The 18572-nt window shown below is 45.9% G+C and overlaps 1 protein-coding gene across 1 annotated transcript in view; it reads left to right on the plus strand.

The window, feature by feature from the left end:
* The window catches only part of PRKD1 (protein kinase D1), a 277377-nt gene that overhangs the window by 140384 nt on the left and 118421 nt on the right, over positions 1-18572 (plus strand). Inside the window, exon 3 of the mRNA XM_082275698.1 lies at positions 18195-18326. Coding sequence (XP_082131824.1) covers positions 18195-18326 — 132 coding nt within the window. The remainder of the gene's footprint in view (positions 1-18194; positions 18327-18572) is intronic.

Here is an 18572-nt window from a genome sequence, read left to right on the forward strand (position 1 = left end):
TTTGGCACCGGTTGGGCCTACTAGATTGGATTTGATTTTGTCAATCCCACCCCTCATTTGTGGCACTGCTTCTGGATGTCCCAGCTCTTGAGAATCAAGAAGACTACGTCTGTCAATGAGCGATAGAGAAAAATGGATTTTTGTAAGAACTTACCGTAAAATCCTTTTCTCTTAAGCTCATTGACAGACGTAGTACCCGCCCCTCTATCATTGAGTTGGGTTGGGTTAATTTCTCTGTACTGCTTTAAACAGAACTGATTCCCTGTAGCAGAGAGAGGGAGGATATACCCTCAGGGACTGCCCCCTAGGGTGGAGCCAGAACGTTTTGTCATTCTGCCTAGTCCTACTCCTGCGGAGACAACATAACCCAGCTCTTGAGAATCAAGAAGACTACGTCTGTCAATGAGCTTAAGAGAAAAGGATTTTACGGTAAGTTCTTACAAAAATCCATTTTTTTATTAACAAGAGTAGTAAACCCAAATACTTGGTGGAAGAAATACATTGGGGTAGGTATGGGGCTCATGCAGATTTGTTCTTTTCTATCAAGTCTACAGATTCCCATTTACTTTTTTTCCAAATATTTTATTGAAACCTGAAAAAAGTTCCATGTCGCCAAGTCAATAGTACATAGATAACTGTACATCAATCTACACAGTTTACCCAAGTAAATAGCGCATGAAAGGTGAATATTCAAAGAATTCAATAAATAAACAGAGTAAAATATAGTAGTTAACCGATTCCTTACAGAGCCTAAAAGTTCTCACGGGATTGGCCGCTAAAGAAAAAAAATGGTACTACCCAATCTATTTTTTCTTTTTAATTTAGAAGAGATTCCCATTGGCCGGCTTTGGCACTCTTGAACTTGGGAATAGATCTGATCCCTCCGAAGTACCAGACTATAGTACTCCACATCTTGTTTGCTGCTAGATTGACCATCACTCACCATTGGAAATCACCTGGTCACAAAAAATTCAGGAACTTACTTCACGGGTAAACAGTCATTTTAAGAAGTTACTAGCTGTTAAAGATCATAGAATGCCTATCTTTAGCAAACGATGGATTCATTGGTTAAAGCATCCTAGTGCCGCTCCTGGTCTCAAGCCCAATTAGCCTGCTTTGATTTATCACCAAAGAGTATTCCCTTTACTTTACCTTTCATATATTCTCTGTTAGTGTCACAATTAACATAGAAGAACTATGTACTATGTAGAACTATGTACATGTCAGTCTAATCTATGGTGGTCCACGGATGTTAAGCTATCGGAGGGTTCCCCCCCCCCCAACTGGACACAGTGTCTATCCATTTGGGGTGTTTAGGGGGGTTGGGGGTGGCCCTATTAGAGAACGGCCATCAGTGACCCCATCTTATAAGTATTAATGCTATTCGTATATTTTGAAGAAAAAAAGAGAATAACTGCGCTAACTAATCAATGTAAGCAGCAACTTAAATTGTGACAAACAACTAAACAAATATGGGATATGTAAGTTGCGCTAATACGTGATGATGACAGATATAAACCTAAATTGTTGATATGTGATCAAATCGCAAATGAATGTCCACATATACTGTCCAAATATCCAAAAAGTGTCCAAATATCAAGAATTGATCCAGAGATCCGGAATCATCAAATGGAAAATGAACCACCAGATATATAGTCTCCTTACCAGACAAAGGAAGGAAGTTCGCCCAAATGACACCAGGATGCGTTGGATCCAACAGCCTCAGGTTCAACGAACTTGCGTGGTATCTCAGTAATGTGCATCAAATGCATGTGAAGAAAAAATAAACTTCCATAGCATAATACTGTTTTACCAATTATACAGATCACCCAAAGTGTGAGCCACCCCTGGACAAGCAATAGATATAAGTGGAGAGAAAGGCTACCACACCTATATATAATCTGCTTACCAGATGACAAAATATGCAGTGCAAAAGTGAAGAGAGCCAGCCAAATAGCCACCAAGATGGATTGGAGACCACCACCGATAACACTGCCGCTTACCAGACACTGATGTTGTGCAAGCCAAACAGTCTCATAAAGATGTCTTCAGAGTGTACCGGGACAGCCTCAGATATCAAGCATACAGTGCAATAGTGAAGGGAAACGACCAAAGAACAAATGGAGCCCGCCACCAAAAACACTGCCACTTACCAGACACTGATATTTTGCAAGCCAAACAGTCTTATATGGTCTTCAAAGGTATCCCGATACCGAACTGATTGCTCCAAGTTCCAACAGACCACTGTTCTGCTTTTACTTTCACTATCCAGTCACAAGGCAGGGTGGGTCCTAGACAACCTGGGCTCAGAGGAAGTGGGTTGAATGAAGCTGACCATCCAACTGAGGACACATACACACTGCAAGCTCTGGTAGTAGACAGGTTTTGCTAAGAGTTGCCGTCATTCGTATATTTGGATTGCTTAATGCTGTAAAGGCTTATCTTCATGGGCATGAAGTTGATTACAGAACTGCACCTATGTACTACTGGCTATAATATCAATGTTTTATGAGTTGGCTTTCCTCTGTTATTATTATAATTTCCTTTCCCTGTTTGTTACTATTTGAAAAAAATCTCAATAAAAACTATTTAACAAAAAGAGATTCCCATTTCCTTTAATGATGTAGTGTAGATAATAGTTTTGAGGCTACATCTGATTTGCGTTGCATTTTTATATGCAGTAAAACATACTTGTTCTACTGTGAAACTTATGGGGTTAAACCTCTGCATTGTGTAAAAAGGCTTTTTTTAAATTATTTGATCCTCCCCCTTTTCCGGACTCCCCAATCTATCTGCTGGGAGGATGCATGTGATCGGCACAGGGCCAAACGGCACTTTCCAGACAAAGGTTTAGGGGTCAATGCAGGCTCATAGGACAGTCAGAGGAGCATGCAAGCTCCTACAAGCTTTAACCAGACACTAATAGAAGTCACAAGACTGCTATATACTGCTGATGAGAAAAGATATTTTAGTAATTTACATTTACTAAAATAATTGCATTCCCATGTTCTGTGTACTGTGGGAAACTAGATATAGTGAATGCAGGCTCCTGGGTTTAGTAACCCTTTAAATACAAAAGGCATTGTTCCAACAACAGCACCCGACTGCATGTGCCCATAATAAGCCTGCCATTGAAATGTTAGTTCCCTAGTTTTCGTTCCAGGAAAAAACAATGTTGTGGGTCTCTGTTGATAATAGAAGTGTTTTTTTTATTATAGATCCAGTGCTGAGGTCCAGGCTTGAGCTCTCCAGAGTTCTGTGAATACCTATAGTTTTAGTATCCCAGATATCTGATCTACAATAAATCCAGTCCATGCTGCATGCAATATTACATTTTTTTTTTTTTGTATGTTAGGGTATGTTTGGAATCTGGACATAAAAATTGCAGACCAAGATTAAATTTAAAGTCAAAGTGTGGAATGAAAACGTTTAGAGGTTACATCTTCATGGTTTGTGGTCCCTTACATTCCAAAGTGGTGATGAAGAGATAAATATTCAGATGACATGCACAGATCAAAGATGACTTCTTAGTCATGAATGAAGTGTTGTCTCCCTTCTACTGCTCACACATAGATGTCTATAGTAACCATTAGCTGAGACCTTGTATTGTGTATCCGTATCATTTAAAAAAGTCACTTGATGATGTGACTTCTAGCCTTGCACTTGGATACTATACTCCCTGTTCTTTTTGCATGTAAGCAAGCTACTTGTGCACATTTTTTATACAAGAAAATATGCAATACATCGTGTGTATGTATTGGGGTTTGGCTTTAATTTTATGGTATTGTAGCTAATCATGAAGTATAGTAGGTTCCTCTCATCTGTGGGCAACACTGTATCTTGGCCTAGGCCGACACTTTGCAGGGGGGGGGGGCAGCAAAAAAGCTCCCCCGCACAAAAAAACATCCTGCTCCCGAACTAAAGTAGTCCCTGCCAGTAGTGGCGTTGCTATGGGGGTGGGGGGGGGGAACCTCACCCAGGTGACACCAATCAGATTGGACATTCTCCTTTATTTTTATAAAAAAAAAAAAAACATGTAATGTAAGGACATGGCTAAGGTAAGTGGACAGGGAGATGAAGCCTGCAAACACTTCCATCTCATCTGGGAGGAGTGCAGCACTCTATGTAACTCCACAACTGTAAACTAAACTTTACAGGCATAAAAAAAAATAATGTAGAGGTGGATAACATGAGCTCATGATATAAAAAGCATGGTATATTATTCAGAAAATGTTTATATGCATCAAACACAGGCCAGTGTTAAAAAAAAAAAAAAAAAAAACTAGACGGAAACCTTTTTGGTTACACCACTGAGGCAGTCCCAGAGGGTATACCATCCCCTACTGCTATAGGACTTCAGTTTTTTCTGCCTAGTCAGGAGTAAGGACCTGGCCCTCTGCTGGAATCTGTGATCCTGGAATTCTTACCTTTTTTTATGGAATTGGTTACTTTTTCTTTATTTTTGTTTCTGTGTGAACTACAATTAACCTGTTCCTTTGTGAACTATAATCAGCAGCCGGACTGGGCGACGCACTGGATAGCCTAGATCCTTATGGTCTTCCTAGTCTGGCCTGCTAGCGCGACCCAACTATTATCTCCGCGCTGGGTTGGTTGCGACATAGCCTCACTGGAGGTGAGCTGGCCGGCGAGAAACACTTCGCGAGGTGACGCAGCCCCCATCATTATAGCAGTCATGATCAGAGTCACAGCGCACCTCATGCCACAGCACCCCCATTCCAAGATGGTACGGTAGATTGCTGGGAGTAGCGCCCACCTGGTGCCGTGGTGTGGTGAGTAGTGTCCCCCCTCCTTTCTGTCAGAATTACTGGGGTGGTCGTGGGCCCTCCCTGGGGATGGTAGGCCCCTTCCTGTGTCCTCCCTTCCCCCTCAGGTTTTTTCCCCCCATCTCCACAGTGGGATTCCTCCTGCGTAGGTTGCCCTCACCTGCCCCCTTTCTCTCCCTTTTATCCCTTTTGGACAGCATTGGTGTTGGGCTGGAGAGTGGTGGGCGGGTGCCGCTGTTGGTCCCCCTTTTTGGGTGTGCCCGTACCTTTGTGCTGCAGGGGGGAGAATGTCTCTTCCCTGGGGTCCCGGGTCCTGTGCAGCCCCACCATTTTGCTGTAAGTGCTGCATTCCTGGCATTGGCGGCCATGCTTGTGTAATCCAGCAGCCATGTTTTGGGTTTCCCGCAGAGAATAACGGCGGCCATTTTTTTTGTAGTCTGAGTGCGGTGTTGTGCTGTGGGTGCCTCTAGTGTTTTTTTTTTTTTTTTAAACAATATTTCTCTAGCGCTCATTGACAGACGTAGTCCTCGGTGATACACCACCTTCGGGTTATGTTGCCTCCACAGGAGCAGGACTAGACAGGAAATTAAAAAGCTCTGGCCACACCCTAGGGGCAGTCCCAGAGGGTATATCCTCTCTCTCTCTGCCTCAGCAAATCAGTTATTTTCTGTCTAGTTAGGAGTAAGGACCTAGATACCTTGCTGGGATCTTAGGTCCTGGCAAGAATTTTTTCTTAAGGATTTTTTAGACAGCTTTTTTTTTCCTCAGTGTTCCTGTGAGATCTTCAAGCAAGAAAGCTGAACTGGGCGACGGGCTGGATGTTGAGATCCGGTGGTCACCCCAGTTCAGCCTACGAGCGCGTGCAGGCCATAGCTCCGCGCTGGGTCGGCCGCGACAAAGTCCCATTAAAGGACTGTCCACGCGAGTTAAACGTCTCGCTGAAACGCCAAAGACCATGAGTCACGGCGTCCGTATCGGTCGACAGCCCTCCCGCCCCGGTGGAGAGGGGTACTGTCAGGAGTTGGTGCCCGCCTGGTTCCGGTATGGTGAGTAGTATGTTCCCCCTTTTCCCCTGACGGGTCTTGTGGTGAACGCGGGCCCCTCTCTGTATGGTAAGATAGAGTCCCTCTCTATCCTATAACATGACACAGATCCTCCTACTTTGAGTGTGATTTTATGTGCAAAATGCCAGGAGGCTTGGTGTGGGAGCTAACAATCTAATTGTATACATGTTAAAAAGATGTAATCTGTGGCATTCTGGGAATCTTACGGTGTTAAGAATAAGCTACCTACCAGTCAGAAGCCACGGACATGTAGACTGCCTTCCTAATCAGATCTCCAGCTATTAGCAGGCCTCCTGAATGGCCATGCGGTCCGCCAGGGCCGGTACCGCCAACCACGCCATATCCCCATGCAGAGAGAGTGTTGTGTGCCCTGCAGCACACCACTATTCAGTACAGGCCGCCGCCTTTTTTTTGCTGGATCGCACGAGCCGCCATTTTGGCGTAGCCTCGTGTCTCCAGCATGGGGGCGGCCATGTTTGAGGTGATCCAAACACCTCGTGGAGCTTGGGGGAGGCACCGGAAGGCGTGCAGAGGGGCGGAGCCGCCTCCTTTCTTCCTGGGCAGCCAGCCAAAAGACTTCCTGTTTGTCAAGACAGCGCTGTAACCTGTTGCAGTTAAACTCTGAGCATCAAGTGGTGAGCCTGGGGGTCTATCTCTCTCTCTCTCTCGATCGATAGGGATCCCTAGCAGGTAACACTAAGGGGCTTTTGTGGCGCTGGGGGTCTGAAAAAAGAAAAAAAAAAAAAAAAGTTTTTTATTTTTGAATTATATTATCCAGGAAGTGACTGGAATTATCATGGACCCTGCCACACATATTCCCCCACCTGTTTCCCTCGAGGGGGCCACGGGACCCGCCGGTGCACAGAGTATAGAGTCATTTACAGCAATTTTGGAGTCTATGGTGGCTCGGGTGGAGGCGGCCTGTCAGGGACGGGGGTCAAGGAAGCGACCCCCGCCTACCCCTATACTATCTGACACCTCTGACTCTGATTCAGAGATGGTCACTGCAGTTGCAGGTTCCTCTGCAAGGGCTGTTATCCCAGGTAAAGCCCCCTCAGACAGTGAGGAGGACGCTTCTTCTCCTGCTATAATTCAGGAAGAAGCATTGGTGGACGCACTAGTTGTGGCAGTGCAGGAAACCTTAAAACTTGAGGCTTTACCGGCAGAGGCAACTGAAACAGAGATTCCCTTTGGTACTAATAAGCCCATCAAAACGGTGAAGGTTTTTCCTGTACCTAAATGTTTCGGTAATCAGATTAAAGGAGAATGGGAGCATTCTAAACGTACCTTTACTATTTCCAAGCGTATTGCTAGACGCTATCCGTTTGAGGTATCCATCATTAAGAAATGGACGGTACCACCAGTGGTGGATCCACCTATTTCCAGGCTGAATAAAGCCACGGTTATTCCAGTGGAGAACACTTCGTCCTTTAAGGATCCGGTGGATCGAAAGATGGAAGCAGAGTCCCGCACCATCTTCTCTCTGATAGGGTCAGCATTTAGACCAGTAATTGTTATTGGTCTAGTTTCCCAGACACTTACGGAATGGGCGAAAATGGTACGCCAAGATCTTAGGGGAAAAGATATTCCCCAGGAGACATCTGATTTGATGGAACAGATTATACAAGGGCTACAGTTTATCTGTGACGCAGCCTTGGACACTACTCCCTTATTAGGGCATGCATCTAAGTCAGCGGTGATCCTCAGACGTGTGCTGTGGTTAAAATGCTGGTCAGCTGACCTAGGTTCCAAAAAGACCTTGACTAATCTCCCTTTTCAGGGGAATCGTCTATTTGGGGCCAACCTAGATGAAATCATTAAGGATGCCACTGGGGGCAAGAGCACTTTTTTGCCACAGGCTGCTAAAGCTAAGGGACCTCGCAACAAGCGAGGACCTTTCTTTACCGCCCATAAAGGGCGCCCGGCTGGTACTAGCGGGAAAGGCAAGACTCCTCCAGGAGGGTTCAAGAAGGGCTGGTCGGACAAGCAAAGGACCAACCCAGCCAAACCCGAAGCAAAGGAGTACACAGCCTGAAGGTGCGCCCCCACCCGGTTTCAGGGTGGGGGGACGTTTTCACCGGTATTCAGGACATTAGATCGAGCATCAACCACTACTACCGGTGCGATTCTTCCCTTCCAACATTTAAGTACTACAGGAAGCGGTAGTTACCGTTCCCTGAATAGATCTTTTCCTTTACCTTTTCCTAAGATTAGTCCCGATACCTCACAGGAATCGGATCTGGTTGACCAGATAGGCCAAGTAGCCTCTAGTCGGGTGACTTCGGTCCCTGAGGTTCAACCAGAAAAGATCACCTTTCCTGATAACTATCAGGTATCTGATAAATGTGTGGGAACAGAAAACGACCAGACTTTCTCGGATGGTCGGGGCCAGATACCTCTAGGGACGCCTGGTTCAGATTCTATCAGCGCCAGTGGTCCTAGAAATTCTAGGCTGGCCTCCTCAAGCCGGCCTGGCCGACTTGGACATGTTAGTCGTAGACGTTCCGTGGGAACTTCGTCTCAGGCAGTGTCTGTGGTCTCAAGGACCAATTTACCATCATGCTTTACAGTCGCTGGGTTTAATGGCCTGGCCATTGAGACCCAAGTACTGAAGGACAGAGGTTTGTCTACTTCAGTCATTCCTACCCTTATTAAAGCAAGGAAAGCGACTTCCAGCAAAGTCTATTATCACACATGGAAGACTTATATTGCGTGGTGCGAATCTTTAGGATTTCCTCCACGTACCTATTCGGTGACTCGAATATTGGCCTTTTTACAACAAGGGGTTGAGCAGAAGCTAGCCTTGAGCACCATCAAGGGTCAAGTTTCAGCATTAGCAATCTTCTTTCAGAAGCCTTTAGCTACCAAATCCTTGGTGCGGAATTTCATCCAGGGGTGCGGCACCTGGCTCCTCCAGTCCGCGCGCCCTTACCGCCCTGGGATCTTAATTTGGTTTTGTCGGTTCTACAGAAACCTCCCTTTGAAAACATCAGGGAGATTCCCTTGCTTACTTTATCCCAGAAGGTGGCCTTCTGGTGGCTATTACTTCTGCTCGCAGGGTGTCAGAACTGGCTGCATTATCATGCCAGTCCCCATACCTAGTGATTCATAGGGATAAGGTAGTACTTCATCCTAAGCCATCTTTTCTTCCTAAGGTGGTTTCAGATTTTCATCTGAATGAAGATATTGTACTACCTTCCTTGTGTCCTCAGCCCAAGCATCATCGGGAACATGCGTTGCATTCCTTAGATGTGGTTCGGGCAATCAGGGTATACCTGAAAGCTACGGAATCTTTCCGTAAGACGGATTCACTTTTTGTGATCACGGATGGCCCCAGAAAGGGTTTGCCTGCATCTGCCGCGACCATTGCCAAATGGATTAGACAAACGGTGGTACAGGCTTATTCTATTAAGGGTCAGAGTCCTCCATTCCCTGTTAGGGCGCACTCCACTCGAGCGCTCAGTACTTCCTGGGCCTTTCGCCATCAGGCGTCAGTGGTCCAGGTATGTAAGGCGGCCACCTGGTCGTCGGTACATACCTTTACAAAATTCTATAAAATTGATGTGACGGCATCGGCGGATGCCTCATTTGGCCGCAAGGTTTTGCAGGCCGCAATTTGAGGAGACCGGTGGTCTACCTCGAGGGTTTTTTTCTGTTTGAAAAAAAAAAAAAAATTTTTTCTCTTTTTTTGTTGAGTCTCATCATTAAGGATGAGCATTGTAAACTTCTAGTTGGCACCGGTTGGGCCTTCTAGATTGGGATTTGATTTCATTTTCCCACCCCTCAGTTGTGATACTGCTCTGGGATGTCCCGAAGGTGGTGTATCACCGAGGACTACGTCTGTCAATGAGCGCTAGAGAAAAATGGATTTTTGTAAAATCTTACCGTAAAATCCTTTTCTCTTAGCTCATTGACAGACGTAGTCCCCGCCCCTCTGTTTTTTGAGTTGGGTTAAAATCTCTAAAGACTGCTTTTTCACATAACTGATTTGCTGAGGCAGAGAGAGAGAGGATATACCCTCTGGGACTGCCCCTAGGGTGTGGCCAGAGCTTTTTAATTTCCTGTCTAGTCCTGCTCCTGTGGAGGCAACATAACCCGAAGGTGGTGTATCACCGAGGACTACGTCTGTCAATGAGCTAAGAGAAAAGGATTTTACGGTAAGATTTTACAAAAATCCATTTTTTATTGAAATTCAAAGCATTACAAATAACAAAACTGTGAGCAGTGGAGCAAAAGTACTTCAAACGGTAAAATACTAGTGACAACGCGCTCTGCCAAGTGTCAATGCTGGTCGCAAGGAATTTCCTGGGTGGAATCGCAGGATCAATTTTCTGCAAAGCCTAGGGTGTTTTGGTGCCTCTAGTGTTAGTGTCGGCGCTTCCTCTTCCTCTTCCATTGCAGTGTGGCAGGCTGTTTGGCACTCTCCAGCTCAGAGGTGGTGAGTCTCTGGGGGTATACGATCCTTCCTCTGTCATACAGCTTTGCGGGTGCGCAAATTCTTTTGGTGCTCCAGCGGTGCACAGGGGGATTCCCTTTTTTTTTTTGCAAAATAAAAATTTTCTATTGTGCATGGCGTGGCTCCAATTAACCCCTTGTTGGTAATGGAGCCTCTGGAGCATGGATCACCACCTGACCCACTCCTGGAAGCTGTGGGACCTTCTTCGTCTCAGTCTGCCTTGGCAGCCATGACGACTGCCCTGCAGTCACTTGTATCCAAAGTAGAAATGGCCCTGCAAAGGAGGCTTAGCAAAAAGCGCCCCCCCCCCCCCACGCCTACACCTGTATCCTCTGCCTCCTCAGGGTCTGAGGTGGATTTGGCTCCCGCGGAGGAGAGTCAGCCCACTGGGTCTGCATCCACGCACGCTTAGTGCTCGAACAGTGAGAACGAGTGGTCGTCCTCCACAGCCGCGTATGAAAAAGCGCTGGCGGAAGCCCTAATTGTGTCAGTGCGGGAAACTTTAAAGTTGGAGGACTCAGCGAATGCTGAGTTGGCATCGTGGGTGCAGTTTGGCAACCACAGATCTTCCAAGGTGACAAAAGTATTCCCCTTTCCTGCCTATTTTGACGAGAATGTCACTAGTCAACGGGGTTCCACGAAACGCATGGTTGGAATACCTTAGCACTTCGCTAGGAGAAATCACTTTGAAGAATTTCTCCTGAAGAAACTTACGATTCCACCGTTGGTGGACTCTCAGTTTTCTAGGTTAAAAAGGGCTACGCTATTGCCGGTGGAGGATTCTCCATCCTTTAAGGATCCCATGGACAAGAGAGCGGAGGCTCTGGTCTGGTATCTCTTCACAGTGGCTGGCTCAATGTTGAGGCCGGTGTTTGCTATCACCTTTGTATCCCAGACCTTAACAGAATGGGCAAAAGTTTTATGCCAGGATCTAGAAGGGAGTCAACGCCCTTCTGAGCTGGCGGATCAGTTGATCCAGGGGCTACAGTACATTTGTAATGCATCTTTGGATGCGGTCACTGTGATTCTTCGCCGCATGATGAGGTTGAAGTACTGGTCGGCCGACCAGGCTTCTGAAAAGCTGCTGACTGATCTACCTTTTGTAGGTGACCGTATGTTTGGTGCCTCTATGGATGAGATCATTATGGGCCTTATTGGAGGTAAGAGTACATTACTTTCGCAGGTTGCTAAAGGCAAAGAATCTTATCGTAAATGTGGTCCTTTCTTCTCAGCTCACAAGCGGTCCCTTTGTCCGTCTGGATCGCAGGAAAAGGGTTTGAGATCCACCCGTAACTTTGCAGGAGGCTCCAAGAGACCCTGGCATGGTAAGTCAAAAGTGGGCACTTCTGGTTTGCAGACCAGCCTTCCCCAGCCTGAAGGGGCACCCTCACCCGCATCTGGGGTGGGGGGATGTCTTTGCCTTTTTCCGGATCCCTGGTCCTTGCTCATTCAGGACAGATTGGTCCACGAGTTGATTTGGTTCGGTTACAAGATCGAGTTTCCTTCCTTGTGCCTGTCTCGAGATTGGCTACAGGGCCTCTACTGGGCAGTGCAGGACCTGTTAGCACAAGGAGTCATTACGCCGGTTCCAGAGTCGGAACATTTTCAAAGTTTTTATTCCAATCTGTTTACAGTCCCCAGGAAGGCAAGGTTCGTCCGATCTTGGATCTCAAGGCTATGAACCACTTTGTGCGGGTTCAGAAATTTCGGATGAAGTCCATCTGCATGGTAGTAGCTTTCCTTCATCAAGGGGATCTTCTGGCTTCTATCAAGCTCAAGGACGCTTACCTTCATATTCCAACATATGTCGGGCATCAGCGTTTTCTTCGTTTTGCCGTGGTCGAGGAACACTATCAATTTGTGACGTTACCTTTTGGTCTCGCCTCAGCTCCTCGGGTGTTCACAAAGGTTTTGGCCCCAGTTCTGGCCTTGCTACAGCAGAAAGCGATTGCGATACTGGGTTACCTGGACGATCTGCTTCAAGTCTTCCTTGGCCCTAGAAGCCAACTTGGACATTACCGTGCAAACTCTACAGGAGTTTGGATGGACACCAAATTTTCAGAAATCAGCGTTGACTCAAGCTGGACTACTTGGGTCTGACGCTGGATTCAGTGTCAGTCTGGGTGTTTCTTCCTCAGGCAAAACTTCTGAAGCCACAGGATGCTGTTCGGCTCCTGTTGTCCCGCCATCGGTCGTCGCTCCGGACTTGCATGCAAATAGAACAAAGATCCGATGTCACTGCACAATCTGATCCTGCTGAGTCAGGCTTTGAGGGAGTCTGTTATGGTGGCTCTGATCCTTTCTTCTCCTGTTTTGGACTGTAATCACCACGGATACCAGTCTGTCTGGGTGGGGGGGTGTGTGTCTTGGGAGTGTACTCGTTACCCCCTCCCCCCTCCAAAGGTAGGACACACATTAGGGGAGACTCTGCTGCGCACTCTGCACCGGTCTCTGCACTGGGACCCCTCTGCACTCTACCCACACAAACAGTAGGGCATGCACCTAGGAGTCTTCTACACTGGGACCTCTCCAGACTACCAGGGCAGGACACACACTATCCCAGAACCCTTACAAAGTGGCGATAGCAGGGGAGACCCCAGGGGTCTCCGCTGCATTCTCTGCCCTGGGACCCCCACCAGACTCCGGGTCCAGGCAGGGGGGAAAGGGAGCAGGGGAAGCCTAGCTAACTGAGGGATTTAGGGATGGGAGGAGGGAACCAGCAGGCAGGTTTGACCGTCCCTGGAAGTTACCTGCGTCCACCCCAAAAGAAAACGCCAAATGGGGAGAGGGGGGACTGTACTTACCCTTCCATGGTGTGGGTAACGCTCCAGACAGAATCCTCGCCACCGAAGTAGGGGAGCTGTCGGGCCAAGGGAACGCTGCCACTCAGACCCAAGCGAGACGTTTAACTCGCGGGCCAGCCTATGTGCCGACCTAGTGCGTAGCTGCAGTCTGCACGCGCTCGCTTGCTGTTCATCAAATCCTGTAGGAAGGGTGCGGGGCCAAGCTGCACTATGTGAGTCTATAGACGCACACATTCTGGCTTGGGAGTGCGCACCCACAGGAAGGGGCTTCCTATGGTGGCAGCTCGAAAAGGAGAAGCCTATAGTGCCAGTGTAGGACCCCAGAAGAGGAGGTTTGAGGCCCCTCTGTGCAATAGTATTGCACAGAGCAGAGAAGTGTAACATGTTTGTTATATTAGAAAAAAATGAAAGCTTTATAACTGCTTAAAATTCTGACCATAGTTACATCTCTTCTGGGAGATGCACAAAGAATAATTTTTTGGTAGAAAAGACAAAAAAGAAAAAAGAGGGGCGCACCGACCTAGTGCATTACCATAAAACCATTTATTTAAAATATTAAAAGATGTACAAAGTACTCACAAAACTGGTGTGATACAACACACATCAACATACAATCTCCAAGGTAGCCAAGGTCCCAAATGTAGCGAATGGACATGCAGATGGTCGCATGGGGCTGCTGTGGCTAGGCTGACGCGTTTCAGGGGTGAACCCCCTTCCTCAGAGCCAGAAAGAATACCCTATTTCAAGCGGAGTTCCACCCAAAAGTGGAACTTCCACTTAAAATAGTCCTAACCCCCTGACATGCCACATTTGGCATGTCATTTTTTTGGGGGGGGGGGGGGGAAGCGGGTACCTAGTTTTGACATGTACCCGCTCCCACTTCCGCTCGGAGCGCCGCAAACTGTCACAGCCGGGTGCCCACATCAGTGATGCCGGCGCCGCATCACTGATGTGGCGCATCGCTGGACCGTGGGACAGGTGAGTTTGCGGTTAGGCTGGAACTCCACTTTAATTTTCCCATTTTAAAAGATAAGTTCACCTTTAGTAACATGTTACTAATGCACAACCCCTGCTCACTTGCCAATTCTCCATTGTGACAGTGGGCACAGGTACCTTTCCCTGCACCCGTTCTCACATTTTGATAATAGCAGGGTTGTGTAGGGCTTAGTCCGCATAGCCGTGTCATTCATTCATCTGAATCTGTGTATGAAAAAACTACTAATACATTGCGGCAGATGGACTCGTAGTAGTAATGAATTGCATGTGCGCTGATCAGCACGCTCATAGTTCTTTCACGCTGCTCAGCAACTGTCTGCCAGTAAAGAGGCATGGGCAGAGAGCTCAATGCAGTGTGTGCCGAAGCCTGAGATTGCATCCGCGATCAGTGGATGCACTGCAGAGTTCTGTAAAAAAAGAAATAAATTTGCATATATATATATATATATATAATTTTTTTTTTTCTGCAAAAAAGATATGTTTATTTTTTTAAGGTGAACTGGGCTTTTAAACTTTTATTGCAACTCTATTTTTACATAAGTATAGTTCTCTACTTGTTTTTTTTATTGATATCGGTTTAATTGTGGGTGTTTCATAGTAACTACATCATCATGTTTATATTACTACAGAGGGTTTCTATTTTTAGCAACTGCAGATTAGTTTATTTTAGATATTTTGCGTCATTCTTAGACTTGTAAAGCAGCAAAAATCTGGTGATAAGATATGCGTTTTATGGGGTTATGTCTGACCAGTATTTCAAGTGTATTTTTAAGGAAGGCCCAGAGTTCATGCACACATGTGAATTGCTGAGAAATAGCCTGACACTCGGCTCTCAATTATTTATGGGTAATGTAAAAAAAATAAATAAATGTGAAATTTAACAAGGGACGCATTCCTATGCTACTGTTTGTTGCACTTATGTTCAAGATAATTTGAATTCTCTTCTTCACCCCACCCAGAATTCACACAACTGTTTCCCCTATTGAGTTCAGTTGTGAATGTGTGAAATTTGTGTGCATTCTGGGTGAAAACATTTTATAACCTTCTTGTGTTCACTGTAGAAGAGAATTGGCATTCTCCTGCACATTAACACAGGCAGTAGCACAGGCGTACATTCTTAATTGTTTCACATAATTTTTTTTTTTTATATTACCCATGAATAACTGTTTGAAGATCTCTACTTAAAAGAATAGCCATTTAAGAGGCAAGAACCTTGGTACTGTGTTGAATAGAAGGCTGTCAATGGACAGCTCAAATTGCAGCAAATTCCTGCTGAATCCGCTGAAATCTGAGCTGTGAGTGGCTCTACAAGTATCACCGGCTCGGCTCACCAGTTGATTATAAAATTGACTGAGCTGGGTGGGAAATAATCAGCCGAACAGCGACTGCATTCCATCAGATACACTCACTATTCAGGCAGCAGTGATACTCTGGTCACTGAATACAGTAGATCGTAGAAGAGAATCCTTCATCCACATTTAGTATGAATAGGGAATTGATTGTCTTCATTCAGGGGAGAACATTTATGGCGCTTTTCCACTGCATGGAACCGAACGGTTTGGCTCGCTTTTGTGCTTTTCACTGCTGGTACTGCATGGTACGGTGTAGGAACGGTTCGGTACGGTACGGCGGCGCTTTTCCACTGCATGGAACTGAACGGTACGGCTCTCAAAAACAGTACCACCTCAATTGTGGTTCCAACAGGTACCATACCCGGTACCATATCCCACAATCCTTTGCATGCAGTCACTACTAGCCACTGATTGGTCAGAGAATCCCACCCACCCCGTTGTTATCCCACCCACTTAGCTTTAGTACTACTTTAGTGGAAAAGCAAACCATACTGTACCGAACCGTTCCAACACCGTACCATGCGGTACCAGCAGTGGTAAAGCAAACCGGGCCAAGCAGGGCCGAGTAGAGCCGAGCCGGTACTTGCAGTGGAAAAGTGCCATATGATGTGTATCAGCAGGAACTGTTTGAATTCCAGTACATTCATACTCCTGTCTATTCCGTAGAAGTCGGCCATTAGACCAACTTCTGTCAAATAGTCCTGCTAAAAAAAAAAAACAGCATTCGATCAGCTCTTGCAGCCCATGGTCCTTGCTGTCACATCCAGTAGCGTGCCGAGGGAGGTCTCTGCATCCAGATCGCTTGTTTGGATGTGATGATCTGTCAATTTTTTATTTTTCCATTTAACCCGCTTGTTGAACGAAAATAAAACTGTCTTTGTATATCCTGTTTGACTCTTCATTCGCCAATAAAGTAGGAGGGATAGGTTTTGCCACTGTGGGGGAAATTGATCAAGCGAATACATGAAATGCAGGCTGACTATTTGCAAAATCTCTGCATCAAATTTACTGTGTTTGCAAAGCTTCGCCTGTAATCCTGAGCAGCTAACTAAATGACTGCAAAGCTCTAGTTATTGAAATACAGTAAGAGCCGGTTCACACTGCCGCGACCATAAAGTCGCCCCATGTTGGAGCAACTTTTTACCGTGACTTTACCGTGACTTTACCGCGACTTCAGCGCGACTTGTGAATTATTTTGCGCGACTTATATGACAGACGACTTTGTGTTTGGCCAATCAGAATATGATGTGTTGTGACCCAATTCCCCTTTTCTCTTTTTTTTTTTACTCATTTCCTCATTGCCCACCAGTGCCACGTATCAGTGTCCACCAGTGCCACTGCCCACCAGTGCCAGTTATGTGTCCACCAGTGCCACTGCCCACCAGTGCCACGAATCGGTGTCCACCAGTGCCACGTATCAGTGCCACGTATCAGTGTCCACCAGTGCCACATATCAGTGCCACGAATCGGTGTCCATCAGTGCCACGTATCAGTGTCCACCAGTGCCACGAATCAGTGCCACGAATCAGTGTCCACCAGTGCCACGTATCAGTGTCCACCAGTGCCACGTATCAGTGCCACAAATCAGTGTCCACCAGTGCCACGAATCAGTGTCCACCAGTGCCACGAATCAGTGTCCACCAGTGCCACGAATCAGTGTCCACCAGTGCCACTTATCTGTGTCCACCAGTGCCACTCACACAGACCAAGCAGAGATAATGGAATATATATACCATTACAATATATATATATATATATATATATATATATATATATATATATATATATATATATATATATATATATATATATATATATATAATATATATATTTATACCATATAGGCATGGCTGCAATGTAGGGAATGCCTGGCTAATCTTTCTTCTTCCTGGAAAGTCTGATAACAAGTCGCTTCAATTAAGATAAGGAGGCGACTCCCATTGAAGTATATGGGACAAGTCGGATACAAGTCGCCTCAAAGTAGTACAGGACCCTTTTCTGAAGTCGGAGGGACTTCAGTAGTGCCAATTAAGACGGCACTGATTGATTAACATTGCTTTTGTTATGTCAAGAGACCTGGGGCGACACAAGTCGCCTCACAAGTCGCGCTAGTGTGAATGGGCTCTAATAGAAAATCTGCATTCCTGTTGCATAGCTGTGTGCTGTACTAGATACATTTGTGAATCTTTTTGCTTTGAATGGCATTCTGTGTGTAGAAAAGGGTTCAGTTGTGTGACTGAATCACCGCCCTACCTGAGTGCCTTGCATCTATGGCTATCTACATTGGGGCATGAGGGGAGGTTGCTGAACAATGGTTATTATTACAGGAGGCTGTAGTCCCACTCAGATGTTTAGGGCAACGTAGCCTGAATATGGCATGTATTTTAGCACAACATAATGTTTAACGTATGTGGAAGTGTCATTATACCCGTTCAGCCCCTGGTGTTGAGTTTATAGCATGTCTAGCAGTTGCATTTAAATTTTTTGTACTGGGTGCAGCGTGCATTGAATTCTTCTATGGTGAGAACGGTTAAACTGACAACGAATGTAGTTGAATAGGATTAGCTGTGTTCAAAAAAAAAAAACAGCCTGTGTAAAATATCATACCTGGTCTAGTCTGGTTATATTGCTATATAACAGTGGTTTGCTTCAAATAATTTGTTGCTCTGAAATAAATATATCTTTTGTAGAGCAAATACTAAAAATGTTATTGACTGACTAAGTTTTTATAATTTCAGCTTCAGCAACGTTTGAAGATTTCCAGATTCGGCCTCACACTCTGTATGTCCATTCGTACCGCGCTCCAGCTTTCTGCGACCACTGTGGCGAGATGTTGTGGGGTTTGGTGAGGCAGGGCCTCAAGTGCGAAGGTAAGAGACATCTGCTGTAAAGTTGATTGTGCAGATAAAAACGTTTGTATCTGGTAAAAGTGTGCTTTTGGTAGGAGCAAATACACATTCAAAGAGTTCATAAAGAGTGTCTATGACACTCCTTAGAATCCCATTCTGCCTGTGTATGATGTGTGTCTGTGCAGACGACAGATTCATTTAACTGTTGGAGATACCATGATTTCGAGGTAAGTACTCCATACGGACACTCTGCCTTCAGTGCAGTTA

Source organism: Pelophylax lessonae (genome assembly GCF_965119305.1).
Source record: "Pelophylax lessonae genome assembly, chromosome: 13".
In the NCBI taxonomy this organism is placed as follows: domain Eukaryota; kingdom Metazoa; phylum Chordata; class Amphibia; order Anura; family Ranidae; genus Pelophylax; species Pelophylax lessonae.